This window comes from Strongyloides ratti (assembly GCF_001040885.1).
Source record: "Strongyloides ratti genome assembly S_ratti_ED321, chromosome : 2".
Lineage (NCBI taxonomy): Eukaryota > Metazoa > Nematoda > Chromadorea > Rhabditida > Strongyloididae > Strongyloides > Strongyloides ratti.
The window spans coordinates 7089139-7112755 of record NC_037308.1 but is presented as its reverse complement, the minus strand read 5'-3'; the positions used below and the strand labels follow the sequence as shown (position 1 = coordinate 7112755).

The following is a 23617-nucleotide window of genomic DNA, read 5'->3' as shown; positions in this document are numbered from 1 at the left end:
ACAAAAGAAGAAAAAAGAGATTAAGATGAAAAAGGCAAATTGTATTGAAACAAGTGAGGGATATTCTACATTCATGCAAACAGAAATAGATTCTTGTAATTGTAATAATTCATTTCATCAAGAATTTTCTTTTGGTATGAAAGAATTAAAAGCAATGGTACATAATATGAAATACTTAAAAACTGTTGTTAAAAATGCTAAAGAACTTACGGAAATGTTAGAAATACATTGTGAACAAACTTAATATTTTAATACCATAAAATATGTATTTATATAAAAATTTAAATTTTTCCACCAAGCTATAATTGGATATTTTAATTTAATCTTATCAATATAATAATAAATTATCATATTGTTTAATAAATATTACAATCACCCATATTATAAAATTACTTTACTCATTTTTATGTATTCCATTTTTTTACAAAAATTAAATGTTTTGTTGTCTTTTTTATTTTATAAAATATTTTAATGAAATTCAATTTTTTTAATACTTCCTAAAAATCTAAAGTTCAGTTGTACTTTTGAAGTAAAACTCTTAAGAATACGAATTTTTATCATTTTTTTTCCTCTTCAAATTGAATAATAGACTGGTTACAAAACGATAATATATTTTAAAATATTATCGTATTTTAACATTTAAAAATATTTTATATAAATTATTAATATAAAAGAAAAAAAAAAGAAAAGTTAACATTAACATTGAAACAAAGAATGTATTAAAAAAATTCTGAAATTTTACCTTTACAATAATTTTATATCTTTAAAAATTTTTAAGATATAAAAATTAATCATAAAGGATTAAACGTGAAAAAGTACCAAGTATTATATCTCAAGAATGGTTAAAAAATTAAAAAATCTTTTGAATATGGATTACTTTATTAAAGTAGAAACTAGTTTAGTGCATCAATTTCTATAATTCTAGAAGCTCAACTACTTGATTATGGCAATATTCTTTAAAAATTTTTAAAACAATATTCCATATCATATATCAAGTTTAAAAAAGTCCTATTTATATAAGATTACTTTTAATTTTTTTTTTAAAAAGACAGTGTATAACTGTTTTTTTTATATATAAAAGTTTCAGTTGTGCTATTGCAATCTAGTTTCATAAAAAATGTTCCCCTTTTTTCGTTTTTAATTTTTAATTAATTATTAATTTCTTTGTTTTAATTTTTTACTATTCATGATTTATTCAAATTTTATTATATTTCAAGGACTATCAGATGAATTTATTCTTGTTCCAAAATTTTGGAAAAAAAATGTTTTCTTATTACAGTATTTGAAGAAATAAAATAATTTATTTTATATTGAATAAATATTAACGAAAATTATTTAAAATTTTAAAATGAAAAGAAAACTTTTAGATTACTAATAATAATATTTGACAAATTACAAATAGCAATAGTTATTCTTGTATTTTTAAACTAAAATATTTTTGTAGTAAAAGTATAATATAAAGTTTAACTATAAAAAAAGGAAAACTATCGTTAATATAATTATAATTAAAATTTTTTTTGATGTGTTTACCAAAAAAAAAAAATTAATAGTCTAACATAAATACTATTGAAATGATAAAAAAAAATTTTATGTTATAATACATAATATAAATGATTTAGTAAAATCTTTAAAATAAGAAAGTCATTATTCATTAATGAAACATTTGCATGAGAGATGAACAAAATTTATGATAACAAAAGTTTTAAAGTTTAATAAAGAAAATTTATAATATTAATATATGACAAAGTTGATGTTTAACTTATTATATAAAAATTTATTTTACATTTTGCAAGTATAAAATGTTTCTTCATAATTTATAATTATAGTAATTAAATAAAAAAAAGAAATATTTTATTTAAATATTAACTTATTTTATATAACATTGACGTGATACATAATAAGAAACGCTATAAAAAATTTTTTGTTTAAATATAAAACAATAATTTTGATATTTAAATTGTATTTTACTCTAATTTCACCTAAAAAATATATCATATTAATATACTATTCAAATATAAATATATTTTTAATATATTACAACTATTATTATCGTGTTGAATATAATAAATGTAATATATTCTAAAGTTATAGATAAATTTATCTTATTTATTTATTTCATCTCGAGATTATGATATGTATTTATAATTATTCTTTTATACAAAAAAAATTGTTACTTTTAAGCACACTATTTTTTTTTGTATTTAATAATTCAAATGTTGTATAAAAAGTTTTTAATAAAGTTATTTATTTAATACTTTTTTTATCAGATTAAACATTTTATAGTTTTTAATTTCTAAAAACTGTTTTTAAAAAGTAAACAACTGACGTTATTTAGTTTTATATTTAGAAAATATTACTTAATATTTATTAAACTCTATAAATGAAGAATAGTTAATTATAACTTTATTTTAAAAAAAAGATAAAACAATTTCAAGTTTATATATTAATTATTGAGTGGAAATTAAAATTTTTCAATTTTTAAATTATCCATTAAAATATTGTATTAATATAAAACTACAGACAATTATTTTCATTATTCTAAAGTTTTATCTACATATAAATTTTTTTTTTATCATTAAAATATCAAATTTTGTAAAACATTTATAATCTAAGCACTTCTGTACTTTAGATAAATATACATTTTTTATTATTAAATATTTAAAAATGTCATTTTAATAACAAAAAGCCGTAATATTTAAGTATTTAAGAAATATTATAAGTTTTTTTATATAACCATACTTTAAAATTTCATTTTTAATTATTTTATGAATATAGTTAAACTTTAAATAAAGTCCATTTTTTAATTAAAAATTTGATACTTTTCTTAGCATAATAAAAATAATTGATTATAATAACATGACATAAATTATTAACAATCTCATTTAATTGTGTTTACTATTGTTTAAATAATAATTTTAAAAAAAAATCATATATATACATATGCATTTTTATGTTAATTACTAACTATATTTTACATTGTTCATATATTAACTATCAAAAAAAAATTTATAATTTATATTTGATATTGTGATATTTTATAAATAGTACTATTTAACGTCAAAGTTTGCTTAAACCAACTTTTGAATTACATAAATTTTAATTAAGTAAAATAAAATAATATTATATTAATATAAATTGTAAAAATTATGATGTTAAATTTTTAACAATAATATTAATATTAAATATTTTGTTTATTTAATTTATTAAGTAATTAATTTACTTTCTTGTAAGATATACTTTTAATTTACTTATAAATAAAAATTTATTTATTCATTAAATTTATGATAAACTTTTATTTACCACTTATATATATATACAAATTTACTAAATATATTTTGATTTTTTGAACTATGACAATTTATATAAAAATCATTAAATTAAAGTTGTATATATCAAAACAAATTTGATAACCTAAAATTTAAAAAAAAATAAATTCACTTTATATAAGAGTATGGCAAATATTATACAATTATTATCAAATATATAATAATGATCATTTTAAATTATAACTTTTGTTGATATTATATAATTTATAAACATAATAATGTACTATTTTATAAATATTTTATTATAATTGTCTACTAATTTGTTTAAAAAATTTCTAAGAAATAGGATAGCTTAACAAAACTAACTACTTCTAATATTATATTTATTTTGATAATTATGTTCCGCTTGCGCAAAGCAATATAATAGGCGTAAATGATTGGAAATCAATTTGAAGATCAATTTTATAATAATTTGTATTAAAATACTCCCATTTTTAACAAAATCAATTTATAGTCATAATTTTAAAACCAATGACTCATTCATAGTAAACTTTTTTTTTTTTTATTAATTCTTAAAGTGGAAACATAAATTTTGGTCAATTTATATTAAAATTAACATCAATATTTATATGTAATTTATTCATTTTACCACATATGTATAAATAATATGTTATTAAAAAAAAGATAATAAACGATAAAACTTTATGACAATAACTTATTGTGATAAAATATATTCTTCCGTTAATTTATATTGACTCATATATACCTACTAAATCGATATACAAAATATTAATTTAAATCAAAAAATAATAAAATAATTAATATTATTTATCTAAAATTATTGTTATAAATCTTCAACTTTCATTAATTATTAAAATATTTATTTTTTTTAATTACATACATAATTTTCTTTTTTTCACTTGAAATATATTTTAATATCCCTTATCCTACAACGAAGTTTATATATTGTTTATAAAAGCCGTATTTAATAAATTTATAATGTTAATAATAATGTTTGAATGTATTATTATTTAAAAATTTTTATACTATTATATATTAATTAATAATATTATTATATTATTTTTTTATTTTTAGATATTTTGTTATGAATTGTGAAGAATCTCAACTATTTTCAAGTGAGGGAAATAATATAAATAATATGGTTGCAAGAGTTCCAACACCTCAAGATCGTAAAACACCTACTTATCTTACTAATGATGTATGTATAAAATATATATATATTAATTTTTATATTTAAAACTTTATTATTTAGACGTTGCCATGGGCATTACCTGGAGAATCATTACAAAAAAAAGAAAAAAATATATGTTGTATAACATATTATATTAAATCAAGAGGTGTAGTTTATGTAACAAATTATCGTGTACATTTTGAATCTGATGAAGCACCAGAAGATTCATTCTTTTTTCTTTTGGGTAATGTTGCTAAAATAGAAAAATTTGGTTTTTCAAGTAATACAACAAGATCAAATGTTTATGGTATTGAAATATATTTAAAAGATCAAAGAAAAATTAAATTTGCTTATCCCAAACAAGCAGTTGTTAGGCATATTAGAAGAGATTTTTATCAAATACTTCATAAAATGGCTTTTCCAATTACATATAATTTACCATTTTTTGCAACTATTTATAAAAGTATTGTTTCATATGAATTAGATTGTTGGAATTTATATAATCCTGAAGCTGAATATTCTAGATTTGGTGTTCCTAATAATGATTGGTCTTTATGCCACATAAATCAAAATTATACTTTTTGTCCATCTTATCCTGCCTTACTTTATGTACCAAAAGTTTCTATTGATAAAAATTATGAATTTTTAAATAAAGTTGCTAATTCAAGAAGTTCTAAACGTATACCAGTTCTTTCATGGATGAATTCTAAAACATCTGCTGCAATTATAAGATCTAGTCAACCTATGATTGGATTAAGATTATCAAAAAAATATACTGATGATGAAAAATATCTTCAACAGATAGCTTCAACTAATCATAATGGAATGTGGAAATTAAATATTATTGATGCTCGACCTCATGCCAATGCTCAGGCTAATCGTGCAAAAGGGGGAGGATTTGAAAATTATGAATCTTGTTCTCTTGAATTTATGGATATACAAAATATACATGCTGTTAGAGAATTAATTAAAAAATGTAGAGATGTTTGTGCTGAGTATCCTGAACATCCACAATTAAGAGATATTGTTGAAAGTACAAAATGGTTTTCATATATAAGATCAATTTTACGTGCCTCAGAATATGTTGTTGATTTAGTTAATAATGAAAAAAAATCTGTTCTTGTTCATTGTTCAGATGGTTGGGATAGAACAGCTCAAATAACTTCATTAGCAATGTTAATGATGGATCCATATTATAGAACAATAAATGGTTTTGCTATATTAATTGAAAAAGAATGGTGTTCATTTGGTCATAAATTTTCACATCGTTGTGGTCATGGTGTTGATAAACCTAATGATCAAGAAAGATCACCTATATTTCTTCAATTCTTAGAATGTGTTTGGCAGATATATAACAATTATACTCCATACTTTGAATTTAATGAACATTATCTTTTATTTTTAGCTGATGAGCTATACTCATGTAGGTTTGGAACATTTTTATTTAACAGTGAATGTGAAAGAATCAAAGAACACCATTGCCCAACAACAACAGTTTCTATTTGGACACATATATATAATAATTATAAAGAATATATTAATTTAAATTATAACCGTAATTTATCAAATACAGGTGATTCTAATTTTGCATTAAAAATTTTGGCTTTTGATAAACCATTAGATGCATGGAGAGCATATTATTGTGGGCCGGCACTAGAATCTCTTGAAAAATTAAAAATAAAAGAAGAAAGATTAAAAAAAGAAGCAGAAGAAAAAAAAATTAATAATTTTTCAAATAAAAAAACGTCTTTTGACGCCTCTTCAGAAGGTATTTAAAATTAATACTTTTTGTAATTTTAATAAAATTATTTAAGATAATTCATCTTATTCATTGGTTGAGGCTGATGATGCAGATGATGCATTATGTGAAGAGTTTAAACGACAAAATATTTCTTTTAATATTTCAACATTATCAGATTCAAATGATTTAAAATATCATAATTCAAATAACCATCCAACAGTTGTGTTATATGAAGATAATTCTGTTTTTCTTAATCAAGATTCACCATTAATTATTCCAACAAGACCAGCACCACCAAGACCCCCACCAGCTCGTCCATCACCTCCCAAGCTTTTGATAAATAATGTTAGCACAGTTAAAGTACCCAACACAAAAAATTCTACATCAAGTAACTAAACATAATTTAACTCAAGTGTATATTATATCAATTAAAAAAAATTATTTTTATTAATTAAAATTTTAACATACACTAAATGTTTTCATATTATTTTTAAAATAAAGCTTTTTATTTATAAAAAAAATGATTTTAATTTTTTTTTATTTCTTTTATACAATGTTAACTCTTTCTTTTTTTTTTTTTATAAAAAATAATAAAGTATTTAAATGTTTTATTTTTTTTCTTTTACAACTAAGATAAAATCTATCTAGTTACTTGTTTACTTAATCTTTTGATTTTCGAATATGTAAAATATTAAAAAAAATTGATTATTTTTTATTTATTAGAAATGTAAATACATACACAATTATTAAAAAAAAAACTACTTTATTTACAATCATTTTCACACATCCTTTTTTAAAGTGATATATAAATTATTACAAAGATAATTAACATTATTTTTATCAATAAGTTTTATAGACACTTTGTATAAAAATTTTATCATTTAAAATTACCAATTTTTCTAATTATTTATTTAATGGTTGACTATTAGGATGACTTATTTTAAGATTTAATGAGTATGTATATTTATAAAAACCATTTTCCATAACTTCTTTATCCAAACTTTTTTCATGAGACAATATATTTACATTAGAAATAAATGAATGAAGAAAAGGTGGAATATTTTCTATTGAAAAATTATCTGTACAATTTTGTTCCATACTAAATTATAAGAAGATATATTAAAAAAATTCATAATTTTAATTACATAATATTTGAATATTATTATAAAATATTCCTAAAATAAATTATTTTACTATAAAAAAATAGTCATGTAACAATTTTACTAAACTTTTACTGTTAGTAATTAAAAACAACAACACATAACAATTTCTAGTTTACAAAATCTAATTTTATATTTAAACCCTATGAACACTCAACGGAATATTTAATGGAAATTCATCAGCAACTGTGCATAAATGAATTTCATCTCTAAACCTATATGAAATTCTAAGCATTTTTGGTTTTCCTGGACATGGATCATAAAATCCTGGTAATTGAGACTTGCTAGAGTATATTCTTAATTGAGAGTCATTAACCATAGCTTGAAGTTGTACTGTTACATCAATAAGATTATTTCCAGCAACAGGATATTGAGAAGATGAAGGTCCAGAATCAATCATTTCACCGTATTTTGCCTCAAGTATAATAAGACCATGCTTACGATCTTCATCATTAGTTATTCTTTCAGCAGTTTCTCTCATTAAATGACAAATTTTCATAGCTTCTTCTTTTCTAGATAAATTTACTTGTGTATCAATAGTATCATCCCTAAAAATGCGCATAAATTTCTCAATAGGTTTATGAAAAATCATTCGTAATATATTAAAACCAATATATGGTAAAATAGTTCCATAAATGAAAGCACGTCCAACATCTTCTTCATTATCACAAAGAACTAATTGCGTTTGATATCTCAAAAGACTGGTTTCAATTTTAAAATTAACAATTAACAAGCATGATGGAAATGAAAAATTTATTCCACATCCAATTTTTGAAAATTTTCCTAATTTTCTTTTAAAGTTAAGTGATGGTGAACATCCAGAAAAAGAAAACGTACATTCAGCTGCATAAAATGAATCATTTTGAGCATATCTTTTAAAGTAAGCAATTCTTGCAAAAGAATTCAAAGGTGACAATGTAAGGTTAAGCAAAAACTTTGGAAGATTAAATTCTAATATTTCCATTGATGTTGTCAACGATGAAATATTTTTTCCAACTGAATAAGTAATAGATCCTTGAATTTCTGGATGAAGTTGTTTTCTATAAACTAATGACAATCTTGGAGTATAAATTCCATGCATAGGTAAGTAAAGTATAGATGGTTGTATGGCAACGGCAACTTTTGGTGATACTGATCCAATGATTTTAAAATCATAATTTATATCGTCTTCATTGAATGTTAATGCATTTTCAAAATATACCATTTGCGAATACAAATTCTTCCACGTAATTTGAAAATTTCCACTACCTCTACCATTAAATGCAGAAACCTTACCCTGAGCAAAAATTCTATCATTCATCGTAACGGAATAATCAACGGATTGTGCTATAGACATGCCAGAAAATGTAGGAGGAAAACGTTCCTCTTTATATCTCTTAAATAATCCAGAGCAATCACCTCTAATCAAAAATCTTCCAGATGGATGAACTTTAGATAACATAAATTCTTGTTCTCTAAATTTTTTTAAAAATTCAAATTGTCTTTTTATGTCATCGGATACATTTGATCTTTCAACAATCTCCCATCCACGGAAATCCAATCCCTTTACTCCAACAGCATCATAAATAGCTCTTTTTTTAGGATCAATCAAAGCTAAAATAAAATATTTCAAAAATAATTATATAAAATATAACTCACTTGTATAAGCATTTCTCAATTGAACAAATATCTTTTCTGCTTCATTTTTATCATCAACATTGTTATGTCTATCTGGATGAAAAATTCTACAACGATGTTTATAAGCTTTTGAAATGTCTTCTGCATTAGCATCCCTAGGTACATTTAAAATAGCATAATAATCCAACTCATTCTCATCACCATTTAATTTACTTTCAGAATCTTCAAAATCTGATCCATATATAGAAGAAAATGAGTCATCCGAATTCATTAGAACAAAAATAGTTCACTCATACAAGTTAGATAAAGGCACTGGATCAAGATATTAAATTTGGCGTTTGGATCTTAAAAAGAAAAGTTTGGAAGATTGTATGTTTGAAGTTTCTAAATACTTAATTTAGTTAAAATTCGTCACTGTACTAGTATCTGATAGTTAAATATGATTTTATGGTAAACATGAATTGGAAAAATGAAAATCTGTAAAATAAAAATATTTTAGTGATAAAAATAAAATTTAGAAAAGGTATATAAAAGAAGTTTTTTTTTAAATCTTTTTAATACTATTTTGTAATTATTGATCATTGAAAATTAATTTATTATAAAAATTAAATTAATGTCTTAATTATAAACACATGACTTTTAGGACATTTGAAAAATTCTCGACCTAAACATAAAAAACAAAATATATTAACTTGATAATAGTTTATTAGTCAACATTTTCTCCTTCTCTTTAGGATTAATGTACTTTTTTATTTAAATTCTAATACTTTAATGCTTTCTTAAAAATAACTTTTATTTTTTTAAAATAATCAAAATTGTCATTTACTGTATATTAAAATTCTTTATTTGATAAAAATCACCCTTGCACAGGTATTTCTTTAACTCAGAAGATAAAAAATAATCTGGAGAAGTTTAATCTGGTAGATAAAGAAAAAATTGGTACTTTAATTTTCAAATTTTCACTATTGAAGTAAAGTATATTTAAGATATTTTTGATTAAAAATTAATAAATACGGTATCTACATTTCAGTTAACTTTTCATATGTCCAATTCCTCAGTTAATATATAATATATACAATTTTTTTAAAGATTCCATCTTCTCAACTATCTTCAAAACTATTAATCTTATATTTTTTCATACAAAATTGTAAACTTGTTTTGATAATTTCTTTTGTCAAGTCATTTTTCTATGATTTTTTGAACACATTTAAATTAAACTACTTACTTTTTTATAGTTTCAAAAATATCAGCATCTTCTCCCAATTAATGTTCTATTGAAAATTTTTGTGATTGTTGAGCTTTTTTTACAAAATATTTAAATATCATTTATTATTCAAATTTTTTTATAGTACAACAATTTCAAAAATGATTGTTTTTAAATATCAAAGACTGATAAATGTAATAGCCTATCAGTTTAAAATTTTATTTCCAATGATTAAAAAATTTGTCCTTTAATGATAGATTATTTTATGATTGTATTTTTTCGTCACTGATACCTTAAGCCGGGAATTTTTCAAATACTCTCAGTATTGGAATGAATTTTTTATTTTAATAAATCTTCCAAATTTATGATAAATTAAATTGATTAAACTTTCTTTTTAAAATATTAATTTACTTTATACATTTCATTATTATCATTCATTTCTCTTTGCTTTTAAATTATTTATAATTGTTTTACTATTTATTATATAAAATATTATCTAATAATAGAATTGTGATTTGATAAGGTTATTTTTTTTCATAAATTATATTTATAAAATAATTTTTTTATCATTATTTTTTTTAATAATATCTATAATTTATAGGTATTGATTTAATAAAGGTTATGTTTAACAACAATTATCTTATCAATTTATTACAATAATGTAAAATATTTTATGTAGGCAATCAATCACATGTATATTACTTTTATTTATGTTTCTTAATGTTCATTAAATATGAATGAAAAATACAATTTAGAGAATGATAAAATATTTAAAGTCACTGTAAGAAGGAGAACTCGTATCAAGCCTCATTTATATATTTTTTACCTCACTACTTTCCATGGTTTACTAAGATCACTTCTATTAGTTTTATGTGTGATTAATTTTATACTTGTTGAATCTGTAACAAATACATATATTCTTAAGTATCTTGTTCAGTATACTGGTATTACAACAATTCTTTTTCTATTTATTTATATAACAATATATCTCATGAGTATAGCTGATAGTCAACCAAATATTAATTGGATTTTTCAAGAAATGATTGGTATTGGACTTTCTTTTATTTTTTATCTTGAATCAACATTAATAATGACTTATTGTGCCATTCATTGGAATCATTTTACATGGGGTTGTTCTGCTGTAAGTTTAATAAAAATACTACTTTTTTTATTAATAATACAAAATTCTTTTTAGATCACCTCATTTTTATGTACAATTTTATTAGCAATTGACTTTGGAGAAATGAGTAAAAAACATTATAAAAATCCTGAAATCATGGTAACTTATACTAGAGAAATTGAATATTAAATGTTACAAAAAAAAATTCGAATCAAACAATAGTTATTTAATTATATTTATTCTTTAAAATTACTTATCACAATTTACTATTCAATCTTAAAAATGTTCTCGGATAACTTTTTATATTTAAAATAACCTCATCAACTACAAAATTTATCTATATTTACTTTATTTTATGTCACTTCATCAGAAATTTTAATAAATATGAGAAATCAATTAAATAAATATAATAATTTTATTTTTACTTTTTTTTTTTTTACTACTTTGATGTCTTTAAATATATACATTAAGAATATAAATATTAAGAAACTAATTATATAAGTATAAAAAAAAATAAATTATACTTATTTAAAATTAACTTTAACTCTAGTAATTTACAAAGATTCTAAATTTATAGTAGTAAATTTTATTCCCTAAATTTTATATTCCTAATTTTTCTTTGAATATGGTATTTATTTCAAGAAAATGGAAGTCAAAAAATACAGTTATCATTAAATTTACTATTGGTATAAGTATGTTAAAAAATTATTTCTAAAAATTTATTTATAATTTTATATTTTTAGTTGATAATCATAAACCATTGATAGGAATTGAGAAAGAGGTAACTGAGATGTGGAATAAATTAATGAAAAATAATAAAAAAAAATATAAAACAAAAATAAAAAATTGTAATTTAAAGAAGGCAATATCAAAAAAAGAAGTATTAAATGATTTGGAAGAAAATAAAAAAGAAGAAAATATTAAAGAAAGTGTTGTGGAGAATAAATTAATAAAAAATAATTCAATAAATGATGTTATGAATAAATTTAAAAATATGGAAATTAAGGAAAAAGAATCAAAAAAGAGGGATGTATACTCACCGGAATATATACCAACAAAATTAAAAAAAGATGATCCAGGTTATGGGACACCAATTCCTGGAACATTAACAGAATTGAGAGCTAAAAAAGCAAGTAAACATATTGAAAAAGAAATGGATATTGTATGTCAAGTTATTAAAGAATATGGTAAAGTTAATAAAAAAACAGGATTAGTAGAAATAACATTTGGTGAATTATTTAATGTTTATACATATATCTCTGATAAAGTTGTTGGTATACTTTTACGAGCACGTAAACATAATATGGTTAACTTTGAAGGTGAAATGTTATTTCAAAGAAGAGATGAAAATAAAATAATAACTTTATTACTATAAACCATGATCAAATATTTAATTCAGTTAAAATTAAAAAATATTAAGATTAAAAGTATTACTAGTAAAATATATAACCGTATTGAAAGCTATTAAATTTTTTTAATATTATTTGATAAGTTTCTCACTATTAATAGTAGTATTATCTTTTGTCATACAATTTCCATTCTTATTGTTATTGTTATTAGTTTTACTATTATCATCATTAACACTATTACTTTCTTTAACTTTTTTGCACGGTATTTCATTAGAATTAATACAAGTACCAATTTGATATTCAATGTTTAAAAATTTTTCAACACCTCTCATACATTTTCTTTTAAATACTCTATCAATATGAATATCAGCAATACTTTCTTCTCTTTTTTTAGAAATTGGATTATTTTTATCATTAATATATAAATACATTTCATCAATTTGATCTTTTGAATAATCACTTCCATTATTTTCAATAATTAAATGAGGTATTGTTGCCCTGAAACCTCCATATATAGAATGACTTCTTTTATTATTTTTAATTTCTTTTTCATTCATTTTAATATATATTTTAAACATATATAGAAAATGTCTTTATATATAATGATTGGTAATAGAAAAATAAATAATGAAATAAGAATAAGGTTATCTATATTGTGTTATTATATCAATTAGAGAATGCTCGTTCCTAGTGTTGTATAAAACTAAAAATAAAAAAAAAGATGTATTTAAATGAAAATTTTTGTTTTGCATCAAAGGTCAACTTTTTCCTGTATAGAAAGATGATTGTATTTTAATTAAGTTAGATAACAAAAAAAAAACAATTTCATCTTTTTTGCGTTAAAAAAAAATTTACCTGACTAATATTGCAACAATTAAAAAATTTAAAAATAATAATAACAGCAAATACATAGTTAATAAAAATTAGAAAAAATGCATTGTAAATTACTGGTGATAGAAAAAAAAAATAAACAACGAAAGATTACCAAAACTTGATTAATGCCACAAAAAAAATAATTTAAATAAAAAGAACATAGTTATTATTATTATGTATATCATTGGAAAAATAATTAGGTTACACAAAAAGGAAAAGGACAAAGTGTTTGTCCAAAAAAAAAAATCAGTATTATTATTTATAAAATTTTTGATGAGATAGTTTTATGATATTTTTCAACACCTTGTTCAAAATTACAAGATATTATCAGGTATCAATTTTCATATCAATGATATGAAGATCCCATGATATATACAAAAACAAAAAGAATTTAAAAATTTAACAACAATTTTTTCTTCAGCAATTACAAAAAAAAAATTTTCTTTGTATGTGCAAGAAAATTTTCCACTATGTTCTTTGGAATATTATCACACATCAAGATCAATATCTTCCAAATATTGAAATTGAAAAATGAAAGAATCCTTCTTTTTCTGAAGCCATCTTTCAAAATCGAAATACAAGTAGCTACCCTAAAAAAATTATTTTATAAAAATTATCATATTATCACTATACAACATACCTGTTCATACTCATCCGTTATTGTTTTAGGTTCTTCCTGCCTTTGAAACCACATATTATATTTTGTATGGAATCTCCACGATTGCTTTTTTAATGCTTTAGCTGCTAGTAATTGCGCTCGTGTACCCTAAAAAAATTTTAATTTTTTAAATATATAAAAATAAATTAAAAACTTTTATTTACTTACCTCCATATAATAAAATGTGAAAAATAACGACTCTACACTTAACCTGAGATAATAATCTAATGTTTCCATTGTTGGATGAACACTACGCGGATAACTAATTATTGTTGAATTAACAGGAACTCTAGGTAGATATGACCTTGCAAATTCCGAATCTGTCTGTTGAGGCATTTTTTCAAAAGCCAAATCTATTAAAATTTGTAAATCTTCAAGGCGTGGTGGTGATTTATGAAATGGTCCTATTTGACTTGTTGATCCATGATAACCTGCATTCATTGAAATTTTCATATGTTGTGTTGCTGCTATAGCTTGTTCCATTACATCATTATCTATAATTTCATTTTCTGTATCTATAGACATCATAGAGTTAACCGGTAATGTATTTTGTTCTTTTGGTGAGATTTGTTGTTGAATTGATATTAAATTTTCTTCTTTATTACCTGTTGTTGATTGTAACGAGGAACTAAAACTTTTTGTTGCTAGCACATCATGTATAGAACTATTTCCATTTGCAATTTGCCTCCTTCTGGCCAAATTATCTAACGATGTTGTTGTGTCATTCGATAATATAGATGGAGCAGAATTTTCATCATTAACATTGACCATTGGTTTAACAGGATTCGTACTATTAATTCCTGCAGCAGCAACTGAAGAAAAGAGACCAGGTGTTGATGGAGTTGTAGGAATTGAAGTTTTTTCAGATTTACTACTAACTGGTGTTGAGGGAACGTGATTTTCAGAAGCAACTTTTGTCCCAGATGCTGTCATTCTCCCGGCAGCAACAGAATTATACGGAACACTTGGTGGTGGCGGTGGTGTTACAGGTAATGGTGGAGAAGCAACCGAAGATTCACCGGAAATTTGTCTGGATCTAAAATAAAGAAAAAAAAATTAATAACAATATTCTAGAACTACCCACCCAGGTAAAATTTTAAAAATATGATAATGTGCATATAATTCGTTCCTTTTGTGTAATGACGAAACTTTATGGTACATAATTTTAGAGTATTAATAAAAATTGATTGTCAATATATACAAACAATATATAATTGTACTTATTGAATAATGTTAAAAAAAAAACAATATCTAATATTAAGTTTCCATTTACCATTAAACATTAAATATAGTGTATTTTTTTTTGTGTATGAAATACAATCTGATTTTAAAAAACTTAGTAAATCTATTAACTAATAATTCCTCAAAAATGAGGATGATAACAGTTCCAATACTATTTTACTATGTTTCTATGACAAAATCGAATATATATTAATGGTGGACCTTCAAAAATACGTATACATGCAACGCTATTGACAAAAATGCGAATGTAACATTTATGTATACAAAGTATATTTTGTAATACTAGATCAATATATTAGTATATCCATAAAATAAAATGCACATAATTTTGTTAATAAAACGTTTGCCTTCGTCACCATAGAAATACATATAAATATATATGCTACATATCTATTAATATTATATATATATACATAATAAAGATAGTTTTCATGGGAAATTATTAAATTAAAAAAAAAAAAACATACCCTGGCATCTTAAGAGGTGCGACAAATTTTATTACCATTGCTGGGGAGGTAGAGTTCTTTCTTTCTCCATTAGAATGTTTCTCCTTTTCTTCTTGTTTTGGAGACTGTAATCCCGGTGAAATTTCACCACTAGAAAGAACTAAAGGCCTAACTTCACCATTTTCTTGTTTAAGGTGATCTTCATCTGTTGCCACATGAACCCCAGCAATATTATGAGCGTTAAATGCACTTAAATCTAGATCATCATAAATACCATCGGGATCATACGATTCCATATCCTCATCATTTCCTAATGCTTCTACATATGCTTCAATATCATCTTGCAAACGTTCCTTAATTACATGCGGCGCTAATTCTTCATTATTTACAAGTCTCATACATATTTCCAAATTTGATTGATGATATTTTAATCGTTCTAGATGTTTCCTATGTTCCTCAACTTTTGCTTGTTTCTAAAATAAAAAATACATTATTATATATTTACAAATGTTGATATATTAAAAACAAAATTTTTTTTTCTGTTTCAGAGGCAAAAAATGCGTCATTTATGTCTTAAGAAAACAAAGTAAAAACCCTTTTACTCTTACCATCTTATGACACTCCTTGCAAGGATGATTTTCATCACTAACAGAAAATAAAAATTTTAAATTAAATATAAATAAAATAGAAAAAAAAAATAAAACTTTTTTAATACTAACCTCTTTTGCACCTTTTTTTGAGTCATCTTTTCCTTTTCTTCTTTTCCCATTGTCAACATTCGCTAGTGACTCTATTTTTGATTCTGTTTGATCCATATGATCCTGCAAACTTTTAATTTGTGTCGACAACCAATCCATAACATCATGTTTCTCTTTTTCTCTTGGATCAACCTTTTCTTCAGCACTTAATCCCTGTTTACTATGAGGTTTAGTTTTATTTTCCCGTTCAATATCTTTAAACTCTTCCATTTTTAATTCTACAAGCCTTCGATAACGTAACAAATTGTCTTTATCTTTGATTTCTGAACAATTAACCCATCCTTTGACTTGATCGCGTAACCTCTGCAATTTTTTAATTTCTTTTTTAAGATCATCTTGTAATTTTTCTCTTTGATTATCTGAAATGGCATCCCGCATCTTTTCCATAATATTATCAAATTCCTCCATCCCATCATCAATTTTTTTGATTGTTCTTTCAATCTCCTGCATAAGTTTCCGTTTTTCTGCCATTTTTCTATACTAATATAACTATTACTAGAAGCTAACGATTTTATAAATGAGTTTAAAAATCTGTCTAAGCACCAGTGGTACATCAACTTGATTACTATAAAACTAAGATGAAAATTTAAATGGTAGTAGCGGTAAACAAAATATCCCCGACAAATACTAAAATTAAAAAAATATTAATTTTATATTCAAAAAGTTCTTTAATATACAAATATAGTAAATAAAAGATAGTAGAAAAAAAATAAAAAATGTAAAACATATGAAACATCAGTTTAAAAAAAAAATCTTTTTCAAATGATATTTTTACATTAAAATTATTATATTTTTCAACCCATTAAAAAGAGAAATTTTAAATAAACATCGAGATATTATAATAAACACGTCAGTAGTAATATAAGAAGTAGAAAACAAAGTCACAAAGAAAAATCGATGCGCTTTATAGTTGATGTATGTTTGTATTTTCCTTCACATCTTAAACAGAAATCCTTTCCTGGAAGTGCCATAATTTAAGTGTAAATTTACTTTATATTTTTTTTTTTAGTTAATAAAAAAAATTATAAAATACTTTCGTTATTGTATCAATAAGATTTGTTTGAAATAAAATGGGTAAATTTTATAATTGTTAGAAAGGTATAAATTTAAATAAAGTCGTGGCCCTAAGTTATTTAGAATAGATAGTTAAAATAGAAAAAAAATTTCTTAACAATATGAAAAGTTTTTTTTTTTATAAATAATAGTTGTAATTATATCTCTCCCAGAACTTTAAAATTTAGTCTATTGATTTTTAAATTAGTAAAAAATGCGCAACATCAAAAAAGCAATAATATGGATGTATGGGAAAGTGGAGTTAATTTGGTCAGCAACAAATTATTGGGACAGCGAGTATATCTAATTGAGACAGATTATAATGAAAATACGTCTATATATGTCATTTATGAATGATGATAACTTTTTATGGCAATCAAATTATTATACAGATTGATTAAATCAATTTAGAGTTATATTTTAACTAATGCCCCTGTTTATATTTATTCATCTATTGTTGTTGTTTAGTTAAAAAAAGCTCATTATTCATTTATTTTTGCACTACACATTTTCTTATCATAGAAAATATTGTTATTAGTATGCTAGAAATAAACAATGAACTAAATAAAAAATTATCAAAACACAATGGTATAGTCGTAGATTTAGAAATTTTACTATTATCCCTATATCCTTATATGTTATATAGAAAAAATTTAAGCTGGTAAAATTTTCTTTGCTTTTTTTAAATATTTAAAAAACTTTATAGAGAAAAAATTGCGTTAATTGCGAAAAATGAACATTAAAAAAGTTCTATCTTCTAATAAATATATAGCTCAAAATAGGAGAAAAATGTATTTTTGTAAAAATAAATAATATTTTGAGTAAATTTTTACATATAATAAAAGAAGTGACTAGAAATTTTGTTTATCAAGAAAATAAAGGTAAAATAAGCCAATTTTTGGATTACATCTAGACCAAAATAAAATTGTAGTGGACATAATTTTTTTTTTTGAAAAATATACTTGGCAAAAAATTGAAAAACATTCCTAGGGATAACAATTATCTACTAAATGACTTTTAATTTCATTTAATTATGTCCACTGCTTTCATGAGATAATCGTAAAAATTATTGTTTTTAAATTTTTAAAAAGTAAATATTTTTATTAAAATTTTTGTTTTCTCTATTTTTTTTTATTATTATTAAGATAGTAATAATTAATATAGATTCCATTGATTATAGTTATTTAATAAAATGATACAATTATGTAGAAAAAAATAATAATAATTAAAAGAAGACAAACGAAATAATTTAAACAAAAAAGCATTTATAAAAAAAAATGATACAATTAATTGTGTATTACTGCATGTATTAATCGTAAATAAAGATAAATAAACAAATATTTCAGAAGACAGTTATTGTTAGCTTTTTGATGTCCAATTTGAATCAATATATAAGATGACAAAAAAAAAATATGGCAAATTCCAAGTAACATTCAAAGCAATAAAGCTCAAACTTTTTTTTTATCTTTACAACTACTTATATCAATTATATCAACAAACTTGATTGTAATTGTAATTTATAAAATGTTAGAAAAATACACTTATTATGTTCATAAAACATTTTTTATTTAAAATAACTTTATGATATTGTTTCTGTTATATTTTACTAGTATATACAAGTAAAAAAAGAAACAACTCAAGTATGTTTTAAATTTTTTTTTTTCTATCTATTTCAACTATACCTTTTTTACCTTAAGTACAAGGTAGTTAGAAATATTTTCCTATTGAATCAAAAAGGTATATATAATATAAACAAAAGAAAACACATTGGTACTATTCATTTTTGATAAGGCCACTTTTTTTTTTTATTATTTTCACAATTTCAATGTCAATTTTTTTTATTATTTATTCAAATTTTTGCTAATTGTATTTAAAATGGATTTTTAATTTTTCTAAATAAATTTTTATTTATTTTGAATATGTTAATTTTTAATTATAATATTTTTTTAATTTTTAATAAAAGTAATTTTTTTTAAACAGAAAAAAATAATTTATCATTATAAGTAAATTTTTATAGTAAAAATATATTTATAAAAAATGTTCATAAATTACTTTTAGATATCAAAGTAATTAGTGTAATGATAAGAAATGTCACTTTTAAAAGTAAAAAATAATTTTTAAAAGTTTGTCTGTAAGAGAAAATTATTTTAAAAATGAAATATAGTTAAAATAAATTAGTGACATCTTTGAAAATAAAGGTAATTGAAAATCAAATACCACGGAATTGTAGAAAAAATTTTCAAAAGCAGAAATTTAAAATTTCATAAAAGAAATTGAAATTTTCTATAAGAAAAATAAAAACATTAAAGTCTAGGAATAAAGTTAAAAAATTAATAAAATGATAAAAAAAGACTTTTAATAAAATGATAACAACATTTACTAATATTATATATAAAATAGAGTGAATAAATAAACCATACGAAAAATAAATTTGAAACCCTTAAAACCACATGATAAAAAAAAACCTTTTTATAGTCAAAGCATTGAATACTACATAAAATCATTTTTGAGAAAAAGATTATATATAGAACTTTAAACTCTAATAATACGCAAACTGATAAGATATATAATTTAAAAAAATTGATTCTTGAAGTTGGGCTCTTAACACGAAAATTTCAGAAAGGTAACAGATAAGAAATAAAAACTAATAACTTACTTAAATATAAATCTATCAATAAGCAGATTTTATATTGATGTAAATAAGATTTAAGAAAACACGATAATAAAGATTAAAGTATGAGACCAAAGTATAAAAGTAGATATTGAAGGTTTAAAAAAAATAAAGAAATTTTCTCATATTAAAAATGATTAAAAGTTATAATTCATTTTAAAAAATCTTAACAACATTCATAAAACATAATGATACTAAAATTCTGATTCAAGATTTACATTAAAATATAATCCATAAATAACTTTAAAAAAAATCCTCATAAAATAATAATTTTAAAATTTCTAAATTTAGAAAAAAAAAATACATATTGTAATGCTATAAATTTTAAGATAATCAATTTTTCTTATCATACATGTTATATATTATATTGTTAATCAGTTTTAGACAAAGTGTAAATATTAAAAAAAAGTTTAAAGAGACATTATAACATTGGAAAAAATTTATAATTTTATAATCTCAATACAAAGTCATATTTTTATTTTATAAATTTTGAGATCCAATAAAATATCTTTATAATGTTATTTTTAAAGTACTTCAAATTGAAAAGTTATAAAATGTATCAGCAACGAATTATTTATTAATTTTTAGTGGAATTAATATTTTTATGGAATAAAAAAGATAATTTTAATCATATTTTTTGAGATTAGTGGATGTTTTTTATAAAAAAAAAATAAAAGAAATAAAAATATTATAAAGTCATGTAAAAAAATTTTTTATATATTATAAATGAGATTAAATTAATATATACATTTACTAAATTTGTTAAATATATAAAAATTTAATAAAAAAAATATATTGTAGGTCTTTTTTTTATAAAATTCAATAAATTTTCTTGTTTTTAAAAATAAAAAAAAAACAACATATACATATTGATCATATTGATCATATATTCTAATAGAAAATTTATATATAAATAAATATCTTTTTTAAAATAAAATTTCTCATTTAGTTATCTTAATATTTAAAATGTTATATCTTTAGTTTTGATAGAAAAGAAAAACATATGTTTAGGAAGAGTAAACAAATTTGAAATGGAAAAGATTATAAAACTTTTGAACATATTATAATAAATATATCACGTTTAATAATTATTTTTTACAACAATTATTGATAACAATTTTACATTTTTGCTGTTTTAAATATAAAATTATAGTTTAATTTGTCAAAACTTTGAATATAAAATAAATTTTTATAAATAATGTAAAAATGTATTTTAGGGAAGTAATAAAAAAAAATTTTTTATAAATAATAGTAATTTTTAAAATGTAATAATTGGACATTTGATTTAAATTAAATATTATTTATTCTTTTATTTAAAATAAATAGGGTATATATAAATTTATGTGTTAATAATCTTATTTTTAATCCTTATAAAAATTTTAATTATATAAATAATAATGTTTAAAATCAATAGTAATTAATTTTAATATAATAACACTACGTTCTCTTTTCATTAAATTTTCTTTTATTAAGAATTTTAAATGTTCTTTGATATTGTGGTAAAAAAAAAATTAATTGATATACCAATAACTATATAACATTTTAAAAGTTGAATACCTTTTTTTTTTAGCAAATATTTAATTATGTAGTTAAATTGATGAAAATTATCAATTAGATTAAATGTGATTTCTTTTTTTTTACAACAATAACTTTATTTTTTTTACATAAATAATATTAACATATACTTTTTAATGTTAATAATTTTATTTTAACATGAAACTGTCTATATAATCATACATTTATATAAAAATCAACAAAAACATTTATTATTTATCTTAGTTTCATTTAAAAACTGTCATTCAAAGTAACATGCAATATTTGATTCTTCAATAGTAACCACAATTTTGAAATAATTTCACATAAAAATTCTATTATTAAAATATGGGAAATAAGAAATTTTTATTTAAATGATTACCACAACATAATAAAGAAAAAAAAAAGTATTTTTATGTTTGGTGGGCAATTTTTGGTGGTAAAAGTTTATTTATTGATGAAGTTAAAGAAGTAAATAAAATTCTTTTGTTATTAAATTTATCATCTTTTAGTATATAAAATTTTATTTACAAAAAAAAAAGTTGATTAATTTATTTTCTACTGCCTTTTTAAGTAAAATAATTTTTAGTAGTCTAAAGATGGTAAATTAAACCTATTTAGGTGTTCATACTATTAAATTGCCATATTTACACACCATTTGTCAATAACTTTTTGTTATTTCTTTAAATAAAGATTGAAAACATCTCAAATTAAACCTCTTCAGTTGAATGATTTTTATTTACTAATTATCATTCTTAATCTCTATCTTTATATTATTTTAGTACCATTTTTAGACTATCTTCAATTATCATTCTTAAGAATGATGTTCACAGAAAATTAAGCTTATAATTTGAAGTCGCAATCATTCTTGATATTATGTTAATGAAAGGTAGTTTTACTTTAAATGGATTATTGCGTAAATTATTTAATTGAAGTGTCTGTTGTTTTTGTGTATATAAGTTGAAAATGTATGAGTTCATTATGATCACTTTATAACAACAACAACATCCGCTACTCTTTATCTAAATAAATAGTAATAGGAAGCTTTTTATAAAGTCCAAAAAAACCTGCCATTAATCTTTTTTCATATTATTAGTAGTTTATGTATGATATATTAATGATTCATTTGATCTCTTAGGTAAATTATTCCCCTTTATATTAATTTATTATTAAACATATTTTATTTAATTAATTACTAATTCTTTATAACTTTAATGTTATTAAATTTTTTTTTATTAATTATATGAAATGATTAAATCTTTAGATAAGATTTATACAAATAAAAAATAACCATGTGTTCATATATATTTTTAAGGATAAATTTTAAATAAATCTTCTAAACCCCTCTGACTCAGTTATATCTTATCTTAATAAAAACATGAAGGACTTTTCTATTCAAAGTTCAAAAAGTGTTAAAACTTTTTATCACGTATATTTATAAACCGCATATAAATTTTTATCTATTATAAATTCTTTATCAATTTTGATTATATTCCTTTTTATATTTATTTTTAAAATGCCAATTTTTATACCATTTAACAGCTGAGTTATCTTTTAATATTCGGCATTATCAAACCAACCATTTGATTATGGTTAACTTTGTTATTCAATTTACATACAAAACACTTTAAGTTATTGTAAAATTTTCTTATACAAATTTCCTACCATTCATTTCATTATCATTTATTATTCATAATTTGTTGGTGTCTTAAAATCCTTGAAAATAATGGTAAT

The 23617-nt window shown here is 21.2% G+C and overlaps 6 protein-coding genes across 6 annotated transcripts; 3 read left to right on the top strand and 3 right to left on the bottom strand.

The window, feature by feature from the left end:
• Positions 1–4371: 4371 nt before the first annotated feature.
• Positions 4372–6595, top strand: SRAE_2000225800 (Myotubularin-related protein 1; the record flags this gene model as incomplete). The annotated part of the gene is made up of 3 exons (XM_024653306.1): positions 4372–4485; positions 4540–6226; positions 6273–6595. The coding sequence occupies 3 exons, from the start codon at positions 4372–4374 to the stop codon at positions 6593–6595; spliced, it is 2124 nt and encodes a 707-aa protein (XP_024506796.1).
• A 900-nt stretch (positions 6596–7495) lies between these two features.
• On the bottom strand, positions 7496–9247 carry SRAE_2000225700 (DnaJ homolog subfamily C member 11; the record flags this gene model as incomplete). Its single annotated transcript, XM_024653305.1, has 2 exons — positions 7496–8952; positions 8998–9247. The coding sequence occupies 2 exons, from the start codon at positions 9245–9247 to the stop codon at positions 7496–7498; spliced, it is 1707 nt and encodes a 568-aa protein (XP_024506795.1).
• A 1924-nt stretch (positions 9248–11171) lies between these two features.
• Positions 11172–11489, top strand: SRAE_2000225600 (Hypothetical protein; the record flags this gene model as incomplete). The annotated part of the gene is made up of 2 exons (XM_024653304.1): positions 11172–11321; positions 11376–11489. 2 exons carry the CDS (start codon positions 11172–11174, stop codon positions 11487–11489), a joined length of 264 nt encoding a protein of 87 aa, XP_024506794.1.
• Positions 11490–11925: 436 nt separating this feature from the next.
• Positions 11926–12675, top strand: SRAE_2000225500 (Actin-binding Rho-activating protein; the record flags this gene model as incomplete). The annotated part of the gene is made up of 2 exons (XM_024653303.1): positions 11926–11992; positions 12044–12675. The coding sequence occupies 2 exons, from the start codon at positions 11926–11928 to the stop codon at positions 12673–12675; spliced, it is 699 nt and encodes a 232-aa protein (XP_024506793.1).
• A 105-nt stretch (positions 12676–12780) lies between these two features.
• Positions 12781–13206, bottom strand: SRAE_2000225400 (Hypothetical protein; the record flags this gene model as incomplete). Its single annotated transcript, XM_024653302.1, has 1 exon — positions 12781–13206. One exon carries the CDS (start codon positions 13204–13206, stop codon positions 12781–12783), a length of 426 nt encoding a protein of 141 aa, XP_024506792.1.
• An 804-nt stretch (positions 13207–14010) lies between these two features.
• Positions 14011–17097, bottom strand: SRAE_2000225300 (CCR4-NOT transcription complex subunit 3; the record flags this gene model as incomplete). Its single annotated transcript, XM_024653301.1, has 5 exons — positions 14011–14112; positions 14163–14288; positions 14349–15216; positions 15890–16341; positions 16588–17097. 5 exons carry the CDS (start codon positions 17095–17097, stop codon positions 14011–14013), a joined length of 2058 nt encoding a protein of 685 aa, XP_024506791.1.
• Between the last annotated feature and the right edge of the window lie 6520 nt (positions 17098–23617).